At 43.6% G+C, this 24,961-nt stretch overlaps 1 protein-coding gene across 10 annotated transcripts in view; it reads left to right on the top strand.

The window, feature by feature from the left end:
• CAMK2B (calcium/calmodulin dependent protein kinase II beta) overlaps positions 1-24,961 on the top strand; it is a 204,059-nt gene that overhangs the window by 110,609 nt on the left and 68,489 nt on the right. For all 10 annotated transcript variants that reach the window (XM_044437287.1, XM_044437296.1, XM_044437289.1 and 7 more), the window contains exons 6-9: positions 9,111-9,183; positions 19,365-19,467; positions 19,571-19,654; positions 23,527-23,621. In XM_044437287.1, the coding sequence (XP_044293222.1) occupies positions 9,111-9,183; positions 19,365-19,467; positions 19,571-19,654; positions 23,527-23,621 (355 nt within the window). The remainder of the gene's footprint in view (positions 1-9,110; positions 9,184-19,364; positions 19,468-19,570; positions 19,655-23,526; positions 23,622-24,961) is intronic.

Here is a 24,961-nt window from a genome sequence, read left to right on the forward strand (position 1 = left end):
GGTGCTGATGTGGCAATCCTTGGGTTTTTAAAACCCATTTCAAGCTGTGCAGGTACGCCAGGTATCCCACTTTGACTGGAAGGTGGGATAAGGCTTTCCTCATGCTAGGAATGTGCTGTGCTGACACAATGATTTTAAAAGGAAGTAGATGGTGCTCACCAGGTTAGTGAATCCTTTATAATAGGATTCAGGGAACACTGTTCTAGCTAGGAAAGCTTATTTTTCCAGGAAAAACATCAAGGAGTCCTGTAAAACTTTAAAGGCTAACACATTTAGTATGCCACAAGTTTTTGTGAGCTGGACTCCATTCACTGGATGCCTGAAGTGTTCTTTTGAGTTACATATGGTTTCAGCGTTGGAGAAACATTGGGAACAGGGGCCAATGAAATGATCCCCCTCCCCAGTCCATGTTTACATATATCTGTAACTAGGGAGTGTGGATAAACGTGCTTAGTTTACATTTTAATGTGTACTTAATCAGTGTTATGCTTTCAAACCAATCCATAAACTCAAACTCAGTTATCGTTAGAAATGTGCACTTCTCTGTTTTTGCAATGGAGTTCCCGAGTCATACATATGCTAGAAGAAAGTACACACAAAAATATGTATTTTAATGAAAATAATGTTAAAATGAATTATCTTGTGAAAATTGCTTGCAAAAACATGCACACCAGGCAGAATTGCATAAAAAAATCTATGGGTTAAGATAAGTACACATTCAAATCTATACACATTTTCATTTCTCTTTAAAGCCTCAGTTTTTGGGATGACCCATATTTGGTATTGAAAAAATGAGAAACCCAGAGAAACTGAAATGGACAGATTTGTCAATTTCTATCTAATTTAGGATGTTACCATGGGTATCTGATTAAATGGACCAGAGTCCCAAGAACCTATGTTATACTAAATTTGTTAGTCCTTAAGTTGTCGCAACATGGTTTGTTGTTTCCGCTGCAACAGACTAACACAGATAGCACCTTCCAAACTAGATTCCTAGCTCTCAAATAGTAAGTAATTGTGGCTTTGGAAGTAGAGCAGGGTTTTTATCAACCAAGTCTCTGTCCCCAGCTTCTGGTGCTTCCACGGAAATGTGTGAGTCCTAAATGGGTTAAGGTTTCATGAATGTCACTAGCACCCACTGTCAGATGCACAGCATATTCCTGATAAGAAATGCCTTCCTCTGCCTCTATTAAGTCCCCCCACCCAAAAAAAAATTGAATAAAAAAATTGTTTTTATTCCCTGGTCTGCCAGCTACGGACTGCTCCATCAGGCCAATCAAACAAACAAACAAACAAACAACTCGGAAACGCCACTAAGGTGCTTGTGTTTCTACTGCAACAGTCCCTGCTTGTGTTTTTCTTAATTTGTGTTTAGGCATCCTATTTCTTCTGCCCAGCACCAAAGTATAATATGATATTTTTAAAAATATGAAAGGAAAGCCCAAGTTGTTTCCTTTCGGAGCAAGTATTTCCTCCCGGCCCAAGGCTGCCCTCGCCTCTTTGATGGGATCCTAGAAGAAACAGGTGTTGCTGGTCCAAATGGGCTTGCCAAACTGAAGTTGGTAGTTTTCCATCGCAAAAACGGCTGGGGATTTATCTTGCCCATGTGGTTCTAGGACTGTAATCACTGTCATGACACTTAGACCTGATTCTTACAAAGCCTATATTAGTATTTCTGAACTGCCTTCTTTCAGACTGCAGGTGGGGTAGTCTGCACGATTAAACAGATGTTCCCAGAAAGGGTGTGTGGGCGGCAGCAGCGAGAACTTTCCTTTCGGCTAATGGTTTGGAAAGTGGACACTGCTGATTTATTCTAAGAAGCGAAGCAGCAGCAATAATGGTGGTGCTGTCGCAAAGACAGAACAAAAACAGGCTGACTGAACCTATGATGCAACTGGGTGTATGTTTATAGCAGACAAAGCTTAAGGCTGACTGTGTCCTACTTATGGTCTGGCTTTGGCAGCAGTAATCTAGAGCAGAACCACACTAGGAAGCTGCAAACGTCTAGGCATATGCATGGCATTTTGGTAAGTTCAGGCAGCATTATAAAGTATTCAGGTAGGGTTGCCAATCATAGCTGTTGTTTTGAGCCCCATCTTCCCTTTCCCCGGCTCAACTGCATGGAGATAGGCGATTCATGCTGAAGCAATTAACTCCCTAAATTGCCTCATGATCCATGACCATTAATACATACCGTACTTGCCCACCCTTCGGGAGGAGGAATTAGAATACAGTTTTCTGCAGAGAAACAAACAGCCCTTTATTTACCTTTGTGCTTTGAAGCCCTGAAAGCTTTCCTATACTCTGAGGCAATGGTGTGTTATAGTGATATATGGCTTAAGCTTTGGGATATAAGTATATGGCATTAGGTTTAGCATTTTGATACAGAAACGGCCTTCTGTTCCCCAGCCCACACTGTTCATACATGGAGATTGGGAATGAGATTGTAAAACCACCAGGCAGGGACTATATCACGCTCGTGCATTTGACATCCTTGCATACGTTGTGGGCTCTGAGCACTCAGTTAATGAAAGAAGTGGGAGAAGCCGCAGCGACTGTGAGAAACAGAGTGACCTTTGGCCTGCCACAGTGGAGCATGGTGCTGAGGCAGCCCTCTGCTCCTTCATGCGGCTGCAATTTGCGCAGCCCACTTCCACTTTAGTTCCAGGCTGAACAGACTTTGTTGCCCTCCTCTTTCCAGACTCGCCTGCCCAAAAACATAATGCCAGGGGACCAAACTTGTCAGATAGACCTGCTTTGACACAAGAGTGGCTGCTGTCACCTGACGTATCCAGTAAGCGGGTTTGTTCTGTCTCCACATCAGCAAAGGAATAATCTGATGAATCGAGGCCAGCAATAACCTTTTGGTAATTAAACTGGAAGCTGCCCCTGCCGAAGCTAAAGAAAGCTCCTGTTGTAGTAAGAGAGTGTCTTCACCAGAGTCACCCACTCAGGGAGAGATTATCACATGTGCTGGGCAAAAAGCCAAAGGTACTCTATCACATTCAACTTGGCAACTTCTTTATAATTCATGGGTGAATGCTGCCAAGTTAGGCCTGGGAAAAGGACAGTGCTATTTCTGGATCATGGCCACACCAGTGCTCTAGTTTCCTAAGGGAGTGGCTTTGCCTGTTTCCGAAGGAGCCCACAGCTGACATTAAAGGGCATGCCTCCACAAATATCAGTTGCTTGTAGTTTCCAGGATGCGGTTTAAGTGAGGGTAGCACCGTTTTGCTCTGGCATCTCAGCTTTATTGCGGTTCAGGAAGTCTACTGGAGCTGAATCTCATAAACAAATATTTCTGAAGTTTCTAAAGCCCTCTCCAGCCTTGATAAAAAAGGGAATGTTTATAGTGGCTCAGCATGTGCTTTCCATTCAAAAGAGGCTCAGGTGCTTTTTCCCCCCTTGACATCCCCAGGTAGTGCTGGGGAAAGCTTGTGCTTGAAACCTGGAGAGCTGCTGTCAGTCAGTGGTGATAACGGTAGCCCAGATGGGCCAGTGGCTTGTTCTATATCAGGCATGTTTTAGAGTTCCTTGCCATAATTCGTAACAATCCAGGGACTTTTTGTACTTTAAAGCCACAAGGGGCTTTTAGGTGGTCGTGATCCCAGCAGTGTCAGAGGGGTATGTATGTGCCTACTGGCATACTCGAGCAAAGGTATTTTCAGATAATACCTTAAAATATGTTATTCTACAGAGCAGAAATAATTGCAAAATGTTTTCCTTTTAAAATAAGCACTTTTAAAACTATCAGAGAATCTTGCTTCCCGAAACCTAGTCTCTTTGGAATCTTACAACAGGCTAGCAAAGACGTGAGATTCCATTCCCAAGAAACGTAGACAATAGTTTGCCACTCAGAATAGATGGAGGTGCCAACTAAGCCCGAGTATTAGGTACAGATTTATGCCCACCTGAACAATAAATACGAAGTGCAGAAATAGAAACAGAAATTGCATTTTAAAAGAGTACCAGGCCTGCATTTCCAGGGGTCCCAGAAGTAGTTTTGAGTAGGGCTGCTAAACTTGTTGTCCTTCAGATGTTTTGGTTTACAGCTGCAGTTCTCCTTCACTATCAACTGTGCTGGTTAGCACTGATCCATGTTGGTGACTGCCACTTTTACTTGTGGTAATAAATTCCAGAATATACAGGTTTCCTTAATCCCCATCATTCATCTAAATTGGATGATCCCAGGTCTTTGTATTATGAGCAAGAGAATTCTTTTTTCTCTATCTACTTTCTGCACATCACACATCATATATAATTTTATGTTCCTCAAGCATGTTCCCCTTGCTCAGCCTTTTTCTCAGCTAAAAGTGTTCTAAATGTTGTAACCTTCTTCTGCATAGAGGAATTGTTCCAGCATTTCTTCATACTGGTTGCCCTTCTCAAATTCTGCAATATCATTTCTGAGGTGCTGTGATAAGAACGGTAAACTGCATTCCAAGTGTGGCTGCACCATGGAATTGTATAACAACATTGTGATATTGGCACATTAGGGTAATGCTTTTTATTATTTATGCTTTATTTTATTCCCAAAGTGCCCAATAGTGAAAGCTTTCTGGGTGATTTATAACCATCCAAAAAACAAAACAAAACAAAACATCATAAAATTAAAGCAGCATTAAATGTAGCAAAAACATATAGTAAAAACTGTCAAGTTTTTTTTTTTTTTTTTTTCATTAAGCTATTTACCATTACCCCAGAGATCTCACTGGAATCTTCCACTGCATTTTTAATTTTTATGATTTTATCTTCTGTATTAACCTTGCTACTAGCTCAGTAATCTCGATTATAGTAGATGCTCCCTGACATGTGCACATGAACCCATGAAACTGCTGAGCCAGAAGTGGTCTAGTCAGCACGCTCTGACCAGCAGCTGCTCTCCAAAGCCTCAGGCAAAGGTTGCCCACAGTCCTGCTTCCCAGGGTAAGATCAGATGCAATTAGGGGGACTTGGATCTAGGAGTTTCTAAATGCAATGCATATATACTAAGCCAGACCCCCCCACCCTTTTTCTGAATATGGAATGTAAAGAAGCTGAACTTCAGTGCAAAATAACAATATACAAGTTAGAAAAAACACAGTGACCTGGTGCACATGGCACAACAACCGACCATGGGGGGTGAGCTGTTTTTGGCTGCCATATTGTCCAAGCTCAGACTGCTTTTCTTGCAGTGGCCTGTTTTTTCCCAGCACACCATCCTGAGAACCCATAACCTGCTGCAGAGTCTGTTATATCTGTGATGAACGGCCACGTTGTTCTGACCGAGGCAGCTGTCTCCGTCATGGGTTGTGGACGATGGCAAGGCCTGGATCCACGGAGGGTGCGAAGACAGCAGCTGTAAAAAAGTGTTTTTGGGGGGACCACTTGGATTGGTCTGGACAACTGAGCTGCTCTGCAAGAGCAGAAAATAATGTCTTGCCACTCTTGCTGAGCTCACTTGATCCGCAGCCAGTGCCAACAGCCCTACCAAGGGCCAAGTGGTACGGCAGGGTGCCCATTGCTGACTCCCCGTCCCCCGCTCCCATGCCCAATCTCAAGACCCTTTTGGTCCCTGTTTTGCAATTTCTCCACAAGGATTGCAGTCTCCATAGTGACCGCCACTGGCAGTCCCTCCAAAGTGCTCAGGTAGCACATTAGAGGGGCCATCATTGATTTTCTGCCTTCCCTTTTGTTATTTCTGTTTACACCCCACATGCATGCAAATAGCTCTGTCAGATTTTTTAAAAAATTCCCATAGCTAGAATCGCACAGTTTCCGAAGTGTGTTCTTGTGCTCTCACAAGGGCAAAACTGGGGTGCCTTACCTGGGTAACTGCTGTCAAAGTGTAGGAGGTACCAATCCTGTACTTGAATCCAGAGGATCCTCTCAGAGGATGCGTCTGACAGGCATGCAGAACCTGAAGCGTGGGGGCCAAATCCATCCCTACGGTTCCAAACAAATCCTTTGGTATTTCCCAGAAATCCATGCGCCCTTCCTTTGTTAATTCCTTTTACCCTGACCACTTAATGTCCGGTGGTCTCTTGGCTTTTGTGCACTTTCCACCCCCCCCCCTTTTCTAAAAGGACATTAGAAGAATTAACCTAAATTATGTTGGTATTTTGGGGTCCAGTTTTTGGCTGTCTTCCAGCAAAATATATCCCTCAAAAGCTTCTCCAGAATCTGGCCCTTGTGTCGAGGTTCTGTGTTCCCGGATTCTGGGGTGAAGTGGGGGGTTCCAGCCCTTATGCATGAGTGAGAGGAATGAGGGACATTAATTTAATGAGTAGCTCTCTTCTGGACAACACACGTGTAATATAGCGTGTGGCTCTCTTAAGCAGCTGCTTCTCGACATATTCAGAGCAAGTCAGAGGCCTCCCAGTGAAAGGGAATCATGAAAAGCTTCTGTGTGTTGGTTGATGGGAGTCTTTATGTTGTGTTTGCTGTATGAACCACAATATTAGCTTGTTTCAAACAAAGCATAGTTAAGATGGGCAACAATGCGTCAGATTTGCTACATCAGGTAGAAAAAAAGTGATAGAAACAGAGTGTTAAGGAAGGGGGGGGGTGAGCCGATGTTCAGTGTACTAGAGTGCTGTAAATTTTGTCTTTGATCCATAAGGTTTCCCACTGATGAAAGGATATTTCTTCCTCAAAATACCGCATCCAACTTATACATGTTTTAACTTGTTCATGTTCAGTATCCTATTGCAGTAATTGCTTGTAACTCCATCCTAATAGATTGTCATTTGGCTGTAAAAACAGCATTTCAAATTCCATTGGGTACCTCTTCCTATCCGAATTTCTATTTTCAGTCTTGAAATGAATTGTAAATAGAGACGCTATTGTATCTTTTTCCCTTCCTCTTTTAATTTTTGCCAAGGCTTAATTCCTTCTTGTTGATCAATCCTATCTCCATATGTTATAAAGTCATTGTTTTTCCTTCGATGCTTATCATAAAATGCTTCTATTGGAGATATCAGAGGAGAGATTGGTGGACTGATTCTTCTTCTTGTAAAATGCCAAATTTTAATTAAACCGTCTCTGATTACGTTCAAAATTTTTTAAAAGGATGGAAAATATATTACTATTAAGCAGCCTTCCCCAAACTTCCAGACACATTTGGATCGCAACACCCAGCATTCCCAGTCAGTGGCCCTGCTGGATGCGAATTCTGGGAGTTGTGGTACAAATGCAACCAGGTTGGGGGAGGCTGCTATTAAATATCACATATACAATGATCAAATTAGTATGTTTGCTCTGTGAAACTAAGTTTCTCATCATGGTATTGTTTAATTTGGGAAAAAGGGAAAAGAAAAAATAAATCAATTACTTTTTTGTTGGTGGATTGGTGGATATGCTATAAGGTGAATTATTATTTACTTGACATCCATGTTAAAGCATTTGATGTAATAATTGTTTATTTTAATTAAGTGTTAATCAATTTAAGTAAGTCTTAATTCTACTTAAGAATTAAGGTAAAATTTTAGCCATAATTTTGATAGAAGTAATAACAATGATTGACTTTTTGTGAAATTTCCCACATTTAGTATTATATGTAGTATTTGTGTAAGGTCCCTTGGTATCTTTATCTTTTTTATTTATTTATAAAAATAAAAACGATTAAAAGAAAGGAAATAAATGTTTGCTTTAAAATGTTAACAAATATTCATAGAGTGCTTACATGTATAGCCTTTGTTTCCTGGCATCCTGCTACAATTCTGCTCATTATTGAGACAAAAGTGTAGACCTTTCCTTTCAGTTTTCAGAGGAAGAAATGATATTCTGAGAACCCTTCCCTCCTGGTGTTTGTTGCATCTGGCTGGCATTCTTGAGAGTCTGTTGCATTCCTGTATTTTTTTAATGTGGCATGCAGTTGGAAGGCCAGCCTGCCCAGCAGTGATTGGATTGATCCCTTGTTAGCACCTTAATGAGGCATTTAATCTGTGCAGCCCCATTCTTTCCCATACCAGCCTCTAGGGAAGGGAATTAGTAACAGTTATTTGAGATCTCTTCTAATTTGTTTATCCTTGGTGCTAGTTTTAATATGTATATACCAAATATTATTGTTAAAGATAATGTTGCTAACTAGGCTTTAGTGCTCTATTGTCTTCTCCGTAAGAATAGGTCTCAGGGGTTGGTGATGGAGTAAGTTTAACATTTTTTAGTTGGACATATGGTTGCCACTTGTACCAGGTGAGAAAAGCACCTGCAGCTGCTGCATGGTTCAGTACACATTTGGATATACGACAATTTAGAATCGACAATTTAGAATTGCCAATGGACCATCATAGAGGTGAAAGGGAAGCAATCGTATAAACAACAGAATCAAATCAGGCTAATTTGAAACCCCCGGTATATGCGATCCTGGCCATAAAATGATTCGGGGTAGGGCTCCTCAGTCAAAAGTGTCTGTTGGGTCCCTGGCTACGAAATCCTTGGCAGCAGTGGGCAGCCATGTTAGTTTCCCACAATGCCCCAGAACATTGCCACCCTGGCGACATGATGTGAAATTAAAATGGCTACCAGACAGTGCAGCTGCCTAATGCAGAGGCCCCCAGGAGAGGCGCTGGCACGAATACGGCCATTTGGGCACTGGGGCTCCAGCAGTTGCCAAAGGTGTTGGGAGCTGCTGATGCCATGCCCAGTGAAGTGGTCTGTTGGGTCCGAAGCTTCAGAACAGGATGGAGGACCATGCTTGGGAGGGTGGAGGGACCTGAGGGAGAGATGCCTTCCTGCAACGCTATGAGTGATTCTGTTCGTCGTTCTTTCTTTGGTAAAATATCCACACCATCTACTGCATAATTTGTCTCTTGGCTCCCAGAATTTCAGTTTTGGATCCTTTTTCCTCTCTTAGAGAAGGCAGCTCCTCCTCCTTCAGTCCTATTCTCACTATCCTAGAGTTTAAATCTGTAACTTGGGGTTCTCATCTTTCAGTTAGAACCTGAAACAGAGAGAAAGGGAGTCAGATTCCTTTATTTTCCATTGCCCCTTTCCTCCTTTTCCTCCTTTTCCTCTTCCGTTTTCCCTTTCCTTATTTTCCTCCCATTATCCCCCCCACCCACCCCACCAGCCTATGTGGTTGTTACCACTCACCGTGAACTAACACGCCCCCTGGTGTTTGCATGCAGTCATTGCATCCAGCAGATCCTGGAGGCTGTTCTCCATTGCCACCAAATGGGGGTCGTCCACAGAGACCTCAAGGTGAGTTTTCTTCCCCACTGCTCTGTCCGTCTGTCCGTCTTTGTATCTTTGCATGTTTTTTAAAAGCTAATTAACTCTCGGTTGTTCAGACCAAATTTCCTGGCAATCCTATTTACAGGCTCCTCTGCTAATCAGGCCAATGGAAAGCTGTATAGCCTTACTTGATTCTGGATTAGGACATCCCTGTGACAGCCCAATCAGAAATCAGCTTAGTGGTACTTGCCTGTGTATTATAGTTTTAGCTATGAACATTCATCTGGTTTGTCCAGTTAATGAGGATCCCTTTGTTTCGATCCCTGGTCACACCTGCCACCCAAGCAATGGATGAATCTGCCTATCCCCTTCTGGAGGTGTTTGTCAGGTTTGAGGCAGGATACACAGTTTATGCAGTTTCTTGCAGGATTGTAATCATGGAGCTGGTGTTTAGCAAAGTCTTGCACAGCTAAACTTTTTACTTTGCATGGCAGAAATGGTTATTTAGGGGAGGGCGGGATGAGAGTTCAGCTAGAGTGTATTGCCACACAGTGGTAAAATTTCAAATCGCATTTTAATTTAAAGTTTAGAAGATAAGTAGAATACAGTTTAGCCAGTTGTCCAGAAGGTTCTCATTTCAGAGAGTAGATTTTTCCTGACCTCAGGCACTCAAGGGTACAGCGTTCATTGGTCCTCGATAGTTCACACAAACGGCAGAGGCCAGTGTGTGCTATATAGTCTATGCAGTAGTTTCCTTTGCTCAGATCTGCTTGCATTTCCAGCATTTTCTGCATCACTACTCATGTACTACAGTAGAAAAACATGTACCCCCCCAAAAAAATCCTCTTCATACCATAAAACCAGAAGCATAGGAAGACATATTCTGTAAGATTGTGAATGCATAGTTCATTCTGCTCCGCTTGTTTTATGATAGTCTGGATGTAGCTGGGGGCTTCTAGTTCCAGTCATTCAGTAGCAAGGAAGGAGACTGATACCAGAGCAACCGGTATCAGCAATTCCTATAGAATTACAGAAGGCATTGGTCAGGCACTGTTTAGATGCTTGGGGGCTGCCCCATAACATCAGAAGGCACCTAAGCCCTGTAATAAAGCGCCTGAGTCTTTGCATGTTGCATGGCCAACTCTGTCCGGACCCTTAGCATTGTCTGGCTTATCTGAGCTGATTTCTGGGCAGCTGTCAGGTGAGAGTCCTGAGCAGCCTTCCCCAACCAGGTGTCCTAAAGATGTGTTATAACTATAACTCCCATAATTCCCTAGCCAGCACGGCCATTATGGAAGTTGTACTGTCAGTGCATCTCAGGGGTGCTATGTTGGAGACGGTTGAGCCTAGGGGAACATGGCAGTAGGGTCTTTGACCGCCAAATTGCAGTGCTTTCAATAAATGATTCATTCAGTTTCCCGACTGCTTCCTGCCTTTTTCCAGTTTCCTTTTAGTCACTCATCTTCCCACCCTCAACCATTTTCAACTTTTTCTCCTTCCATGGTGGGCATATGGGGCAAGGCTCCATCATGAGCAAAGACAAAACAGATGTAATCTCTCTCCAGATGTTTGCATGCATTATGTCTAGTTTAAATGTGTGCAGCTTAGTTGTTTTCTGTGACTTACTGTATTGGATTCCTGTTCTCTGTTTGTTCACTCCATGTCTGACCTCTTTATAACACTCTTTGAGTAGGCTGAGAGTTACTGAGTATTATAAAGAGATCCTATTTGAAGAGTGTAATGGACAGTTAAGGTTCAGCAATGATTGTGTTTGTTAGAATGGCTGTGGGGTAATAGAGAACCTTTATGATAACAAATATTTGTCTGTCTGTGCAAGAAGTCCAGGGAAACTACTTTCTTAAACAATTGTGTTGTGTTTTTGTGGGCACTTACAAAGATTCTGGGCTTCCCCTACCACTCCACCTCCACTTCTGACCAGTAATTTCTGATACTTTTCTTTTGGGCTTTGGTTCAGGAATTTGACCAGAGGTTAAATACTTTTCAGCTTTAAAAATGCTTGTCTAGTTTAACTTTCTGCCTAACACAGACAGAGCCGGATTGTGTTGTGTATCAAGCTAATAGGTGGGTTCATTTTGGGGGCTGAGAGGACCATCCAAGTTCTAAAGTACTTATTCAGGTGATTTGTACAGTTGCCTTGACTTTGAGATGCTTTGCTTTCAGAATTGCCTAATAAAAGTTTAGGCACATAGACACACAGCAAGTCAGAAGGGGTCTCCTGGGCCATCTAGTCTGACCCCTGGTTCCAGCCAGCCCTGCTTATGACATGCCCACCATGTGCATGCCCAGCCTGCACCCTCACCAATGGGTCTTCAACCACCTCCTGTGGAAGCCCGTTTCATATCCCAGCGGTCCTAACTGACCAGGAAGTACTTCCTGGCATCTAATTTGAACCTTGGTTCCCTGAGCTTTGCTCCATTGGAACGTGTCCTGTCCTCCTCCATAGGGGAGAACAGGCCTCTACCCACCTCCACGTGACACCCCCTCACATACCTGTATGTCGCCAACAGATCCCCTCAGAGTCTCCTCTTCTCCAGGCTGAAAAGACCCAGTTCCCTCCGTCTCGCCTCATACGGCATCCCTGCAAACCAGCCCACCGTCTTTGTGACCCTACGCTGCACCAATTCGAACCTGGCTATATTTTTCCTGTAATGTGGGGCCCAGAACTGAACACAATACTCCAGTTGTGGGTGCCCCAGAGTCATATAGAGCAGTGATCCCCAACCTTTTTGGCACCATGGACCAGTTTCTTGGGAGACAATTTTTCCATGGACTGGAGCAGGGGTGGTTTCAGGATGATTCAAGCACATTACAGTGCTTCACACTTAATTCGTTTCAGGAGGCTGTTTGAACTCTGAATCATCTGAAGTCTGAAGCTATGTTCCCCATTAACAATAATGGAAAGTGAATTAATCCATTCCCAGACCCCAGACAATAGCCATCTAGATAAACTTAAACAGTAAATATTCATGATTTAAGGCAAAAATAACACGATTAGATGCCAAATTTATTAATTAAAACTTGAAAGCAATTAATAAAATATGTACAGTACTGCATAATAAAATGGAAATTGCATTTGAGAGCCAGTGTGGTGTAGTGGTTAAGAGCATGGGACTGGGACTCAGACAACCTGGGTTCTAGTCCCCGCTCAGCCATGGAGCCAACTGGGTGACTTTGGGCCAGTCACAGACTCTCAGCCCAACCTACCTCACAGGGTTGTTGTTGTGGGGATAAGATGGAGGAGGAGAATGATGTAAGCTGCCTTGAACCCTTTGTAGGAAAAAGGCAGGATATAAATCGAAAAATAAATAAGTAAATTTACTGTCCAATTTTTTTAGAGAGGAGTGGTGAAGCAGAAAAGGATCGAGGCAGTGAGAAGAATCAAGAAGGCAGGCAGTTAAAAGGCACTCGGAATGCTCATAAAGGGCACTCACCTAAGAGACGCTGAGCACAATAGCAAAGGAACTCGAGAGGCCGGCAGGGACAGGGTAAAGACGCAACAAGAGACGAGAGACGACTTGGGTACATAACTGCTGTTTACGCAGTGACCGCATTTTTTTCTCTGTGCCTGAGGTTCGAACTTAGAAGCATAATTTGAACTTTGAGGAGATTTTAAATTGACTCTCACATTCTAACTCTGGATTGTGCCCACCACTTACCTCCTGCTATATGGTCTGGTTCCTAACACGCCATGGACTGGTACTGGTCCGCCGCTCTGGGGCTAGGGACCCCTGGAGTAGATTGCCAGTAATAGCTCTCTCAGTCTAGAAGCCACACTTCTGGCTATGCATACAAGCCTAGTGTTTGCTCTCTTGACCCCCGTGTCACTCTGCTGATTCATGTTTAGCCTGCAGTCGACCAGCACCCCAATATCCCTTTCACAAGTGCTGCTCTCCAGCCACTTGTCCCCTAACCTGTACTTGTGATGCACATTCCTATGCCCCAAGTGTGAGACCTTGAACGTCTTTCTGTTGACCCCTGCCCACTTCCATAGGCTGCCTAGATCCTTCTGGATCCAGAGTACCTGCTCGTCAGTTGTGGCCACCACCCCCATTTTAGTATCATCTGCACATTTGATCAGCACACTGGTCACCCCCTCTTCCAGGTCACTGATGAAAAGATTGAACAGGATTGGTCCCAGGACAGAGCCCTGGGGGACCCCGCTTGTCCCTGGCCACCATCCCCATGATTCCCCACTAATAGTTATCCCACTAATAGTTTGCATAAAACTACCTAAAATTTGACATTGGCAAGATCCTTGAAAGAGAAGCAAATTTAAAGAATTTACCAGAGCCTTATACAATGTTACTTGAGCAGTAAGGCTTCTTGCTATGTGTTTAACTCCCGGAACTATTTTCTTAGGCTCAGCTTATTCAAGAGCCTTCTGCGTATGGCAACATTCTTCGTAATAGTGCAGGAGATCTTGTGGCTCTGAATAGTCATTTTTGCCTCTAACCGCTGGCAAAATGAAGCCTCTGAGAAGTTAACATAAATTCTCATGCACAGGCTAATTTTTTTTGTTATTGTTTTGTCTCTTGCTCTTCTTGCACATGCAACTGTACAGTCTGGAACAGAACTTCTGTTATTACAAGGAATAGAGCTTTTGCATGTAATATTTTGCTGTAATATAGTTATAGTGATGAGCCACCTATGGTAATCTGTTAGAGGATAGGCATTGAGAAAAACCCCTGATTTCATGGACAATCATTTGATTTGTACTTTGTGCCAGCCCTTTGCTTCAAAAGCTGCAGTCTTTCTGGTTTAGTATAAGCCACCTCAGTAACAAAGTACACAGAAAATATATCCTTCTGATGGAACTGGTGTTCCTGACCCCTTCCCAAAAGTAGTGTAGAAGATGCCACGTCACAGCATCTCTTTCTATATCATACAGTTCTAACTAAGTTTCTTTAGCAAACTTTCTCTATTAATCTTTGTAAAAGATACGTCAAAACGCTTGGGCCAGGGGAGGAGTTTATCCAATAGTTAATGCTTTTAAAACTCAAATAATTCCACATTTTACAGCAGTTCAGGGGAAAAACTGATACACCCAAAAACAACAGTAGTATAATACCCTTTTAGGACCCTGTGAAACAGCACCAAATAGTTGGCAAGTTTTTTAATGCACTGGAACTACTTTTCTTGCTAAATAGCTTGCAGTAAGACCAATATACTAAAAAGAGAGGTCACAGACAAACCAATCTTGCAAGCATGGTAGGAAACATACCCTGCAGGTTGTAACAGTGGTACAGCAAAATCCCGTGCATGTTTACTCAGACAGAACTCCTGGCATATTCAGTGGGTTTACTCCCACTACAATTACATCCCCATGCAAGTTAACACAGAAAAAAGCCGCTATGCTCGGGCTCTGTCTTTTTTCTGTCCAACCATGCATAGGATTGTGCCTTAAGTATGTTTTAGATGGACAGCATAATGGAGGGCATTCTTTGCAGATTTAATTAAGTAAGAGCTTGCCTTGTGCAAAAAGATTTCAGGTGATACCACAGTATTGTGGGATGAAGAAACAATACATGAGCTGCCTTTGGTGACAAAACAAAAACGGAAAAAGTCATCTTCAGACAATTTGCGGGTATCAGTGTCAGCCTACGGATAGGAATCAGCAGGACTATCCCAGCAGCATTAAATTAACCTGTAGTTGCATAATCTCCTGTCCTCATCGGAAAGAAAAATTGTGTGATAGCTTAGTTGATCTTTTCCTCTGTTGGTGAGTCTGTCACCCAAATAATAACTGTGTTTACTTGGAGGTGATTGCCCTTGGTTATAACGCAAGTCACTGTCAAGTTTAGATGTCTAGGATTGTACTATTTATTTACTTGCACTGGATGAATGTGTTAATTCAGTTCCCGGAGAGGAAGATTAATAACTAAGTGAATGTCCAAAGAAGGGCTTGATTCCCTGGCAGTTGTCAGCTCTCAGTACTGACTAGTTAACTGTGCAAATGGGTGTCGGGTGTTGCAATGTTTTACCTTATAATGGGGAGTATAAATCTCCCCCAAGAGTTCCACTGAAGGCACTATCAGCTAAGCCTAGAAGTTTGATAGGGAAGGAGACACCGTGCCGAGGTATGTTGGTCTGAGACCATTTAAGATAATGGCATGTACTTTGGGTTGAACTCCCAAGACTATCCGTGTGCCAGTCCTTACTCAGGAAAACATTCTGTCTCTTATTGTGGGTGCTGGCTTCTAGCATCGAGAGTCATGCTTTCTTGGTGAGATAAATAGTATGAATAAGTGTTGATATTTATTATTTTTTGAATATTACAAATGCTGCAACTGAATAATGGAGCATTTTTGTGGCAACGGTAGTATCTTGAACATCTAATGAGCCTTGTGGGATGCATTCTGTCTTGCTGGTGAATAAAGAGTGAAATATTTTCTTGCATTACTTATCTATCAACTAATTTGATGTTTCTTGTTTAAAAAGTGGGTTAGAAAGCATATGATATGACAGCAGGAGATTTATTGTTGACTCTTGATGTTGGATTGATAGGGCTAGTGCTAGATTTAGTTATAGTTGGAGTACACACTGATAGGGGGGTGGTTGAGGCCCCATCAGTGAGGGTGTTCAAGGATAGGCTGGACATGCACACGGTAGGCATGTCATGAGCAGAGCCGGCTGGAGCTGGGGGTCAGACTAGATGGCCTGGGAGGCCCATTCTGACTTGCTCTGTGTCTACGGTTTATGTTTCTGTATGGGGCTTTATTGAAATCAATGGGACTTCAGAAATAAAGGCACTCAGGTTGACCATAGGAACAATGCCAAAATCATACAACACAATGTTCTTGTTAGGACAACTCAAAGTTCAGAAATGTGCAAACTTTCAAGTTCTGCAGAATGCTTCATTAGATAATGTTTCATTGTTTGTCGTTATTAAGCCACTTTGATTTTGGTGGGTTTACTCTTAGTAGAATAAAATTTAGAACCAGCTCATAGATTGTAGCTCAAAAGGTAGCTGGACAGCCCTCTGGGAGGATTTTTTATCTTGGAGCCCTGCACTGAGCAGGGGCTGGACCTGATGGCCCTTCAGCCCCTTCCAACTCAACTATTCTACCATTCTGTAGTACAGAGTAGGTCTTTCACACGCACTAAAGCTTGGCCATGGAGGCTTCCAAGTGCTAATATGCCTTAATGAAACCACTGCAGTTCAGATCTGCCCCACTGAGGAGTAATATATAGTTGCAGTATTGCAAGTGGAAGGCAATATTCGTTACAAGCAACTGGGTGGAGAATATATCCTTCTGATGGAAGTATGTCCCCTATTCCTTCCCCTTAGTAGCGTAGAAGGAGATGCCAGACCACAGCAATACTGTGGCTGCAGCTAGGCCTTTAGCGGTTGCTTGTCATGAGGACGTGGACTGTAGAAATCACCCACAACCAGTGTTACAGTAAGGCTGTTCTTTTTAGTACTTTGTCATGCACAGAAAATCCAGCTAGAGTAAAATTGAGGCCCCGCTGGACAACATCCAATTTGACACTAGTACCAATCTAAGTTACACTGTGTAAATCTAAATTGCACTGTAAACAAAATTTCACAGTGGTGCTGGCAAATGCCAGCACAACAGCTTTCTCTGAAAACTTGTTACACCAGGTATTGGCATCGTGCTAAAGGATGCCTATTGTAACACGAAATAAATATGTTAGGAGCAACGTTGAATTGGATAGTGCCCACTCAGTTGGCCTTTTTGAAACTCTTAGCAGCGTCCCACCTCTAGATTCCAGTTCTACAAGAGTCTTCCATCAGGAATGATACTTTGTCAGAATGGATAGGGACAGACAACAGGCCACCTAGCTATAATTACCCAGGCTGACCAAAAGAGGTGGATGTTGTGTGAAATAAGTTGATAGTTTTATAGCATGATCTGCAGCATTGTGTTCCATTATGTTCAGTGGGACTTATTTCTTATGAATGATTATTCTGCTTCCCATTTGAAATACTGATTTTGCTTATCTTTGTGAACTGGAGAACTTTGGTTGCTTTTATCTTCCTAGGCTTCTTCATAGTGCTGTTCCTCTAAAGACATTAAGAAGACGTGTGAATGCTGTGCAGAGCAATAGGTTTTGCAAAGACGTATGTTCACATACTGGTAGCCGCAGCTTTTCTCTAATCCACTGCCAGAGCTGGCACATACTCCCTTCCTGTGTTGTTTGTAACATTGTCAAAGTTTCTTATTTTAATATTTTAATCAGTGACTTTCATCATCTCTGCTGATTCCTAGCAGATATACCTGGAAAACCGTAGACCATATACGGGGTGGGGGCACCGGGGAGAATGTGACAAGAAGCGTATCTAATTAACCTCAAAGGAGGAAAAACAGTCCAAACAAAGGATGGAATGGAGGGGAGCCCTTTCTTGTGCATGCTTGGTGGATAGAACAATGTCTGTTGTGTCGTTGTAAGTTGCAAGACGGGAACTGAAAGCCACAAGAGCATGGTGATGTGCACGCGTTTCTCTTGCCTTGATGTTGTAGCCAGAGCTGCATTCACTTAGCATCAGCCTTCCCCTCCTGCTGCACTGGACTGCAGCGCTCGGCATCTCTCAGCCAGCGTGCTGACTGGCGGATGGTGGGCGCTGTGGTGAAACACTGGGGGACATCAGGCTGGGGAAGGCTGGTAAAGTGGACCTAGGAACTCATTATGTGTGTTCCACTTTTCCACGGTCATGATCAGAGTGACTAGATAGACTAGAGAGAGCAAAAGAGGCAGCCTGCGCTTATCAGCCCTACGAACCTCAACCCCTGAAGGACAGCAATGGAAAGGGCCACCTGGCAGGCAGCTGTCTTAAGTGCCAAAGGGCAGCAGATGAGCCGGGCAAGGAAAGACACAATCTGCAGGGGAACTTAACCTTGGCTCACTAGCCAGTCTCACCTGACCCAATATTCCTTAAAGGCACCAAAAATATCTATTAGAGCGAAAGCAAAAGTTTTTCCAAGGGACTTTTTTTTTATGTAACACAAATCTATATTGGAAAATATTGGGTCACTAGTTGTGGCTTGATACCTCAGGATCAACCTTAGGGTTTTAATAATAGCATTTTCTTTTTGAAGAAAGAAACAACTTTATGCATGTTTAGACTGAAAAAAAGTCTGAGTCATGCTACTGGAAAACTCCGGGAGTTGCATGACGTTTTAATATTTTTTGGTCCAAACACACATAGGATTGCGCTGGAAGTGTAAGTAATTGGTGCCTTGTGTCAGATGTTTTGGGAGTTCTGTATGTTACTGGACAATCTTAGACCAAAGGGATGGCAGTCGCTGTCGTAGCATAAAAGAAACAAAGCTTTGGCAGCGAGCAAACAGGACAAAAGCAAGGTGTTTGTTCACCTTCCTTCAAATCTCCAATGCTGCTTTTGTTTGTCGAAATCCATTCACAAGTTTTTTCAGGTGACCACAGAAGTATAGCTTCAGACTTAAAAACAGAGTTTAATCTGCTTTTACTGATTTAGACTCATTAAAAAACCACAACTGAACTTATTTTCTGTACTCAGCTGGATTAGCCTTGAGGGAAATCCTTGTGAATTATGAAGGGGACTAATTTATTTCTATGTTCCCCTTTGCAATCGCCTTGGACTCCTGAATCGATTGGGTACTTCCCCTTAATTCTTGGGAAGTGTCAATTACAAAGGCAATCAGAATTGTGCACTGGCATAGAATAGAGTCTGAGGGGATTCAGCAAGTAGAGGGGATGGTTCTAGGCCACCAACAGTATGATCCAATGTCTGTTTACTCAGAAAGAAACCCCATTATATTCATTGGAGATTAACGTCAGGTAATTATGTAAAGTATTGCAGCCTAAGAGGCATAGCGGCTTGGTTCCTTCACCATATATCTAAAGTATTCATGGGACCAGCAGGCTGGCAAATCAGACTATCCAAATTTTCAATCCTCCACGTAACACAAGGGCATACTGCTCTGATCTGTCCCCCATGTATCCTGGCTATGGGATGGGGCTATTTCTAGAGAATAGCTTGTCTCTTTTTCTGTCTTTCTCTATCTCACATTTTTTTGTGGGGGGGGGATGACTGTGAGTTTCTAACTGGCTTCTGCAAACTGTTTGTTGTTGTTGTTTTTTCCTGTTTCTTTTTTCCTATTCCCTTCCTTTAATTTAATCCAAACCAAAATGATACATTGCTCAATTAAAATGGCACCCTATGTTAAACTGGGTCACCATGACAGCCGGAGAACCTGCTTCTGGCCAGTAAATGCAAAGGAGCGGCAGTGAAGTTGGCAGATTTTGGCTTGGCGATTGAGGTGCAAGGAGACCAGCAGGCCTGGTTTGGTGAGTGCTGGATGAAATCTTTCCCTCCACCCCCTTCCCCAGCTTACTGTGTTGACCGGGTGATCATGCAAACACGTGCTGGCGATCTTTCTTTCTACTCCAGGCTTTGCGGGCACTCCTGGCTATCTTTCACCCGAAGTTCTTCGCAAAGAAGCCTATGGCAAACCTGTGGATATTTGGGCATGTGGTAAGACTCCTGCCTGACCGGAGTGTGGCTGTTCCAGAAAAGGATAGAATAACGGAGTTGCAAAATCTGATCTAACCTGTTACTCAGCACTAGGTCCATTCCTCTGCAGCTCAACTTGCACAATCGAGGAGTCAGCATGTCACGATCAAAGCTTTGATGTTCTGGAGAAGAAAAAGTTGCTCTAAACAAACAAATTATCTATACATACTTCTACTGGCTTATAGTCCCCATTACTTATAAAAAGTTTAAGGTGGCTCACAGTGAATAAGTATAACAACATAATATTTTAAATGTATTTATTTATTTATTTATTTATTTATTTATTTATTTATTTATTTATTTAAAGCTTTTCTGGACCATCCCTTACTGTGGTCTTGGGATAGTTTAACAGTAAGACAATATAACATAATAAAATAAAATAAACCACAGCATCCTAATAAAATTTTCAACCAGCAATAAAACCCCAATTAAAACAACTAAATCTTAAAACATTGGGAAAATAAAAAGGTTTTAGCCTGGCGCCGAAAGAAATAAAGTGATGGCATCAGGCGAACCTCTCTGGGGAGCGAATTCCACAATCGGGGCACCACCACAGAGAAGGCCCTTCTCCAGGTAGTCACCCTCCTAATCCCCCTCAGGGAGGGCTCCCGGAGAATGGCCTCTGCCCCAGACCTTAAGGGGTGGGCAGGCACATATGGAAGAAGACGCTCCTTCAGGTAACCAGCCCCTAAGCCATTTAGGGCTGTATCACCAGCACCTTAAATTGGGCCCAGGCTTCAACTGGAAGCCAGTGTAGGTGGAAAAGGAGCTGACGTTCTGTGTTCATTCCTGCTGGTGCCTGTTAACAACTTGGCAACTCTGTTCTGAACCAGTTGAAGAACAGTTTTTACCTTCTATGTGTACAGTGGTATACTGCAGGTGTGACTCAGTTCTGGGTAGTGAGTTGCAGACCGATACCCTAAATCCGTGGTTTGCAACCTTTCTGCAGCTGGGGACTGGCGGAAACGGGAAGACCACCTTGGGGACTGCTGAAGCTGAAACAAAAAGCACCATACACACAATGCAGTATTCTGTGTATTAGTTTCCAAACACAATTAAAAGAAAAAGAAAATGCTCCAAAACAACCAGAAACTGGGCGGCTAAAAATGCCAGCAAAAGAGCAAATACCAGAATCGGTGCAGCATGGCTCCCAGCCAGCTCCCACTGAGCCGTATCTCCCCTCTCTGCACCCCCAGAAGCACCGGCACCCCCCCCCCCCCACAAATGCAGTGCCAACCGAGGAAGAGGTGGTGGAGCACAGCCAGCCCCTGTGCGGGCCTGCAGTGAGCAGGATGCACCCCCCCACCATGGACCGGCAGGAAATCTCCTGCAGACCAGTGCCAGTCCCCAGACCAGTGGTTGAAAACCACTGCTCTAAATGGTTCTCATCTGCCTATTTCAGATTTGCTGTTCCCCTGTGGCCTCGTGGGTGGCATATCTCAAGTGGGGATGGGGACTGTGGGGATGGCGTTTGCAAGACTCTTGACAGTGGGTAGCTCAAGCAGGGTTTAGTAGCTACATCAGGATCTTTTTGTATGAATGCGGAAATGTAACACTCCATTCGGGCTAACTAAACTTTATATGCAAGTGGTTGCAATGGGAAACCTAAGCCCCCCACCCCCCATTGCCACTTTTTCTTTTTTAAGCAAGGAAAGCTTTCTGGGGAAAGGGTGCTTTGGAATGGAGACGCCGGTCCTCCATCAGCTCCACTGGCTCCCAGTTGAAGTCTGGGCCCAATTCAAGGTGCTGGTTTTGACCTATCCTGAATGGCTTGGGACCAGGATACCTGAAGGAGCGCCTCTTCCCTTACATGCCCTCACGCTCCTTAAGTTCTGCGGGAGAGGCCCTGCTCCGGGAGCCCTCTTTAAAGGAGATAAAAAGAACGACTACCCAGAGCAGGGCCTTCTCTGTGGTGGCAGCCAGGTTATGGAATGCGTTCCCTGGAGAGGTGTGCCTGGCGCTGAGTCTATATTCCTTTCGGCGCCAGGTTAAAACCTTTTTATTTAATGGCTATTTTAAAAATCAATTTTATCATTAACAGTCAGTTTTTTGTTTTAGTGTTTATGTAATTTTACTGCTACTGTTTTATTGTTTTAATTCTATGTTGTAAGCTGTCCCGAGATGCCGGGGCATGAGGGGATGGCATTTAAAAGTAATAAATAAGCAAGTAAGTGGAAAGTTTCCCTTCCCATCATTCCTCCATGCCAGATCATATGCTTGGAAACCCAGTGAATTTGTTGTCGCCCTGTGGCAGACATTCAACCAGGCGCTTAAATGATGAGGAGGATTCTGTTGCATCTGTTGCTTTGCATTTCTGATGGGTGTATTGCACACAGTTGATGAGTGGTGAATTCTCCTCACCGTAAGGGGAAATGCTGGCTGGTAGGAAAGTTTCCTCTGGTGGTGTTTGCCCACCACAGAAAGTGACCCTTGGTAAGCGGCCATGAACCACAGCTCAGCCAAAGGTTTCCCGGGTGGAATGGAACTGTAAAACAGCGACATGGAATCACAATCCCAGGGCCAGATTTGGGCCATATGGCATCCCAGGATGGTCTTCCGTGTTCTCCAGTTCCTTCTCCCTGGCTGCTAAGCATTGGGTAGTTTCTCACGTTCTGGGCAGTTTTTTCCTCATTCTGAAAGGTTGAAATGCCTCTTCTAAGTCTTGGCAGCAAGAGCTTAAAATGTCCTGCATTTTGGAGGGCCCTGCTCCTTTTGTCTTTGGCCCAGCCCTTTTTGTCTTCAGCTGCATCCACTATTGCAGTGCAGCTTCCAGGAAGTTCCCTTGACTGGAGTTTGGCCCTTGGTCTGGGGGCGATTCAGCACTCATGCTCCAAAGCAGTGACTCCCAAAGCAGGCAGTCCTTGAGGGGTCGGGGGCAGATCCAGGGGGACAGCGATTGGTCATTTAGAATTTGCAGTACAGCAGTAGACCTAGTACAAAGAAAGAGGAGGGGCGGGGGGCACTGGGGTTGTTGCCCAAGAGGAAAGGAGGCTGCTGCCTGAAAATGTTTGAAAACCACTGCTTTAAAGGATTTATTATTTATTTATTTATTTATTTCGAACATTTCTATGCCGCCCCATCGCAATCAAGCCTCGGGGCGGCTCACAACACATCAATAAATAACAATACAATAAAACAACCCCAGTGCAATAAAACCTCAATAAAACCTCATGATGAACAAGTTTAGGAAGGAAAACAAGTTTAGGAAGGAAAAAAAGGAAGGCCAGGCTGAGAGAGATCTCTTATGGGAAATAACCCCAAAGGCTGTATGAGCTGCAGAGGTCGCTCCGTAAGAATAAGAAAGGACCCTTGCTTGGCTTCATCCCTGCCCTTTGGATGTGTCCAGCACCAAGTGCCCATCATTGGCCCTATTTTAAATTGAGGAGCAATCAAATAATTACCTTACGCCCTACCCGTATGCCTCTAAGGCAGTGGCACCTCATATTGCATCATTTATCAGGCTATTCGATTCTAGCTCAATGTTGGTGTATTCTGACCAGCAACAGTTCTCCAGTGTTTCTGACAGAAACATCTATTTGCATGCAAATCATATGCTGTACCCCTGAATTGCAGTCAGTGAAAATCAGCAGTCAGTTGGAATCTTGCACCAAACTGAAAGCTACCCCTTCCTATCAACCACACAGCCTGATCTGCAAGTTATCCATTAGTGTTAGAAGAACTGGAAGTGAATCCCTTTGTCCAAGGAGGGAGGGAACCTATATTTCCAGAAGTCCCTTCTCTACCAGCATTCAACTCCAGATGGTTAGAATATGCAACATAAGAACTAGATATACTTGGTTCTAAATTTGCCGTTGCCCCATTCTTTCCTTTAGGTGTTATTCTTTACATCTTACTGGTTGGGTACCCTCCTTTCTGGGATGAGGATCAGCACAAGCTGTACCAACAGATTAAGGCTGGAGCCTATGATGTGAGTAGCGGCTTATTACATTGGTTTTCTCTCTGGTCCTCATTATGTTGTTTGCACAATGTACCTGATAACATACAGGCCATGCTCTTCTTGTCGGCCTGAGGAGAGGCAAAGAAAGAACTTTTTGTCAAGTTTCACATGTTCTTTGGTGCCATAGCTATTTCTCTAGCACAGCATTCCTAAATCTGATCCCCTCTGGATGTGTCAAGACAATATATCCTACCCCTCCCCGAGGAACATGACCTTTCCCTTCCAGTAGAGGAAGATGGTTGTTGTTGTCTGAGACATCTGAATGGCACCAGGTTGGAGAAAGCTGCTCCCTCAGCAGATAGCGCATTGGTCCGTTTGCGTGCATGTGTGTATGTATGCATGTAGGCATGTTAGGTGTATATGCATTGCTATCCACCCTTAAGCTGAAAGGTCTCCAAGAGAAGGTGCATATGATTTATAAAAATGAAAGAGGCCTTGCCCACTGGGTTGAAATCTAAAAGATAAGATACATCAGGTAAAAGTAGAGGGAGAGAAGAGCAGGAAGTAGGAGAAGCAAACATGAACCAATTCTTAAAATTAGATAGTAGTTCTCATGATAACCAACTGGAATGGAAATGGTTTGAGGAGCAAAGGAAGAGCCACATGGAACTTGTCTCTCAGCAGAAGTCAGAGGGCCCCCCTGTCTCTGCCCCCCCCCTCTCCTGCAGCCTGAGGGGAACCGTTCAAATCATATTTCTTGGGGTGAAAATGCCCATCTGTCTCTACTACAGGCAGGCAGGGCTGATGACTTAAACCAAATATAGGTGAGCATTTTGATGTCACAAAAAATGAGCAAATTCGGCCTCTGTTCAGTAATATCACTCAAAATTTGTCTACTGCATGTAAAACCACCCCTTAGTCTAACTCCGCATGTGAATGTCCTCCCACAAAGCAACAGGGAGGCCAACCCCGTCTCAGGAATATGCCCACCTTTGTTTTAAGTTACAGCAGACTTTTGGGGCTGTTCTGGCCATGTCTTTACACCCAGGTTTGGGATGAAGGTGGTATGTTCACAGTCTAATAGAATGCTGAGAAGGACTTGGTACCCATCAGCATGTCCATGTTGTGGATTCATTAGCAACATAAACATGCATGTTCTCTCTTCTCCCTTGTGACTGCTGATTCTTTCTTTTTCATTGCAAACTAAAATTTTTAATTACTTGGAATTTGCAAGTGATGGTTTGTGTAAAGCTTCCAGACCAGGAATGCAAGTCAGAATTGAACACATTGTTTTCAGTGCTGGTTTAGAAATACTGTTCAAAATGCAGTTGACTGCTTCAAAGATAGCAACATTATGGTCTGTGGAAGCA

The sequence above is a fragment of the Varanus komodoensis genome, unplaced genomic scaffold, assembly GCF_004798865.1.
Source record: "Varanus komodoensis strain SLA01 unplaced genomic scaffold, ASM479886v1 scaffold30, whole genome shotgun sequence".
In the NCBI taxonomy this organism is placed as follows: Eukaryota; Metazoa; Chordata; class Lepidosauria; order Squamata; family Varanidae; genus Varanus; species Varanus komodoensis.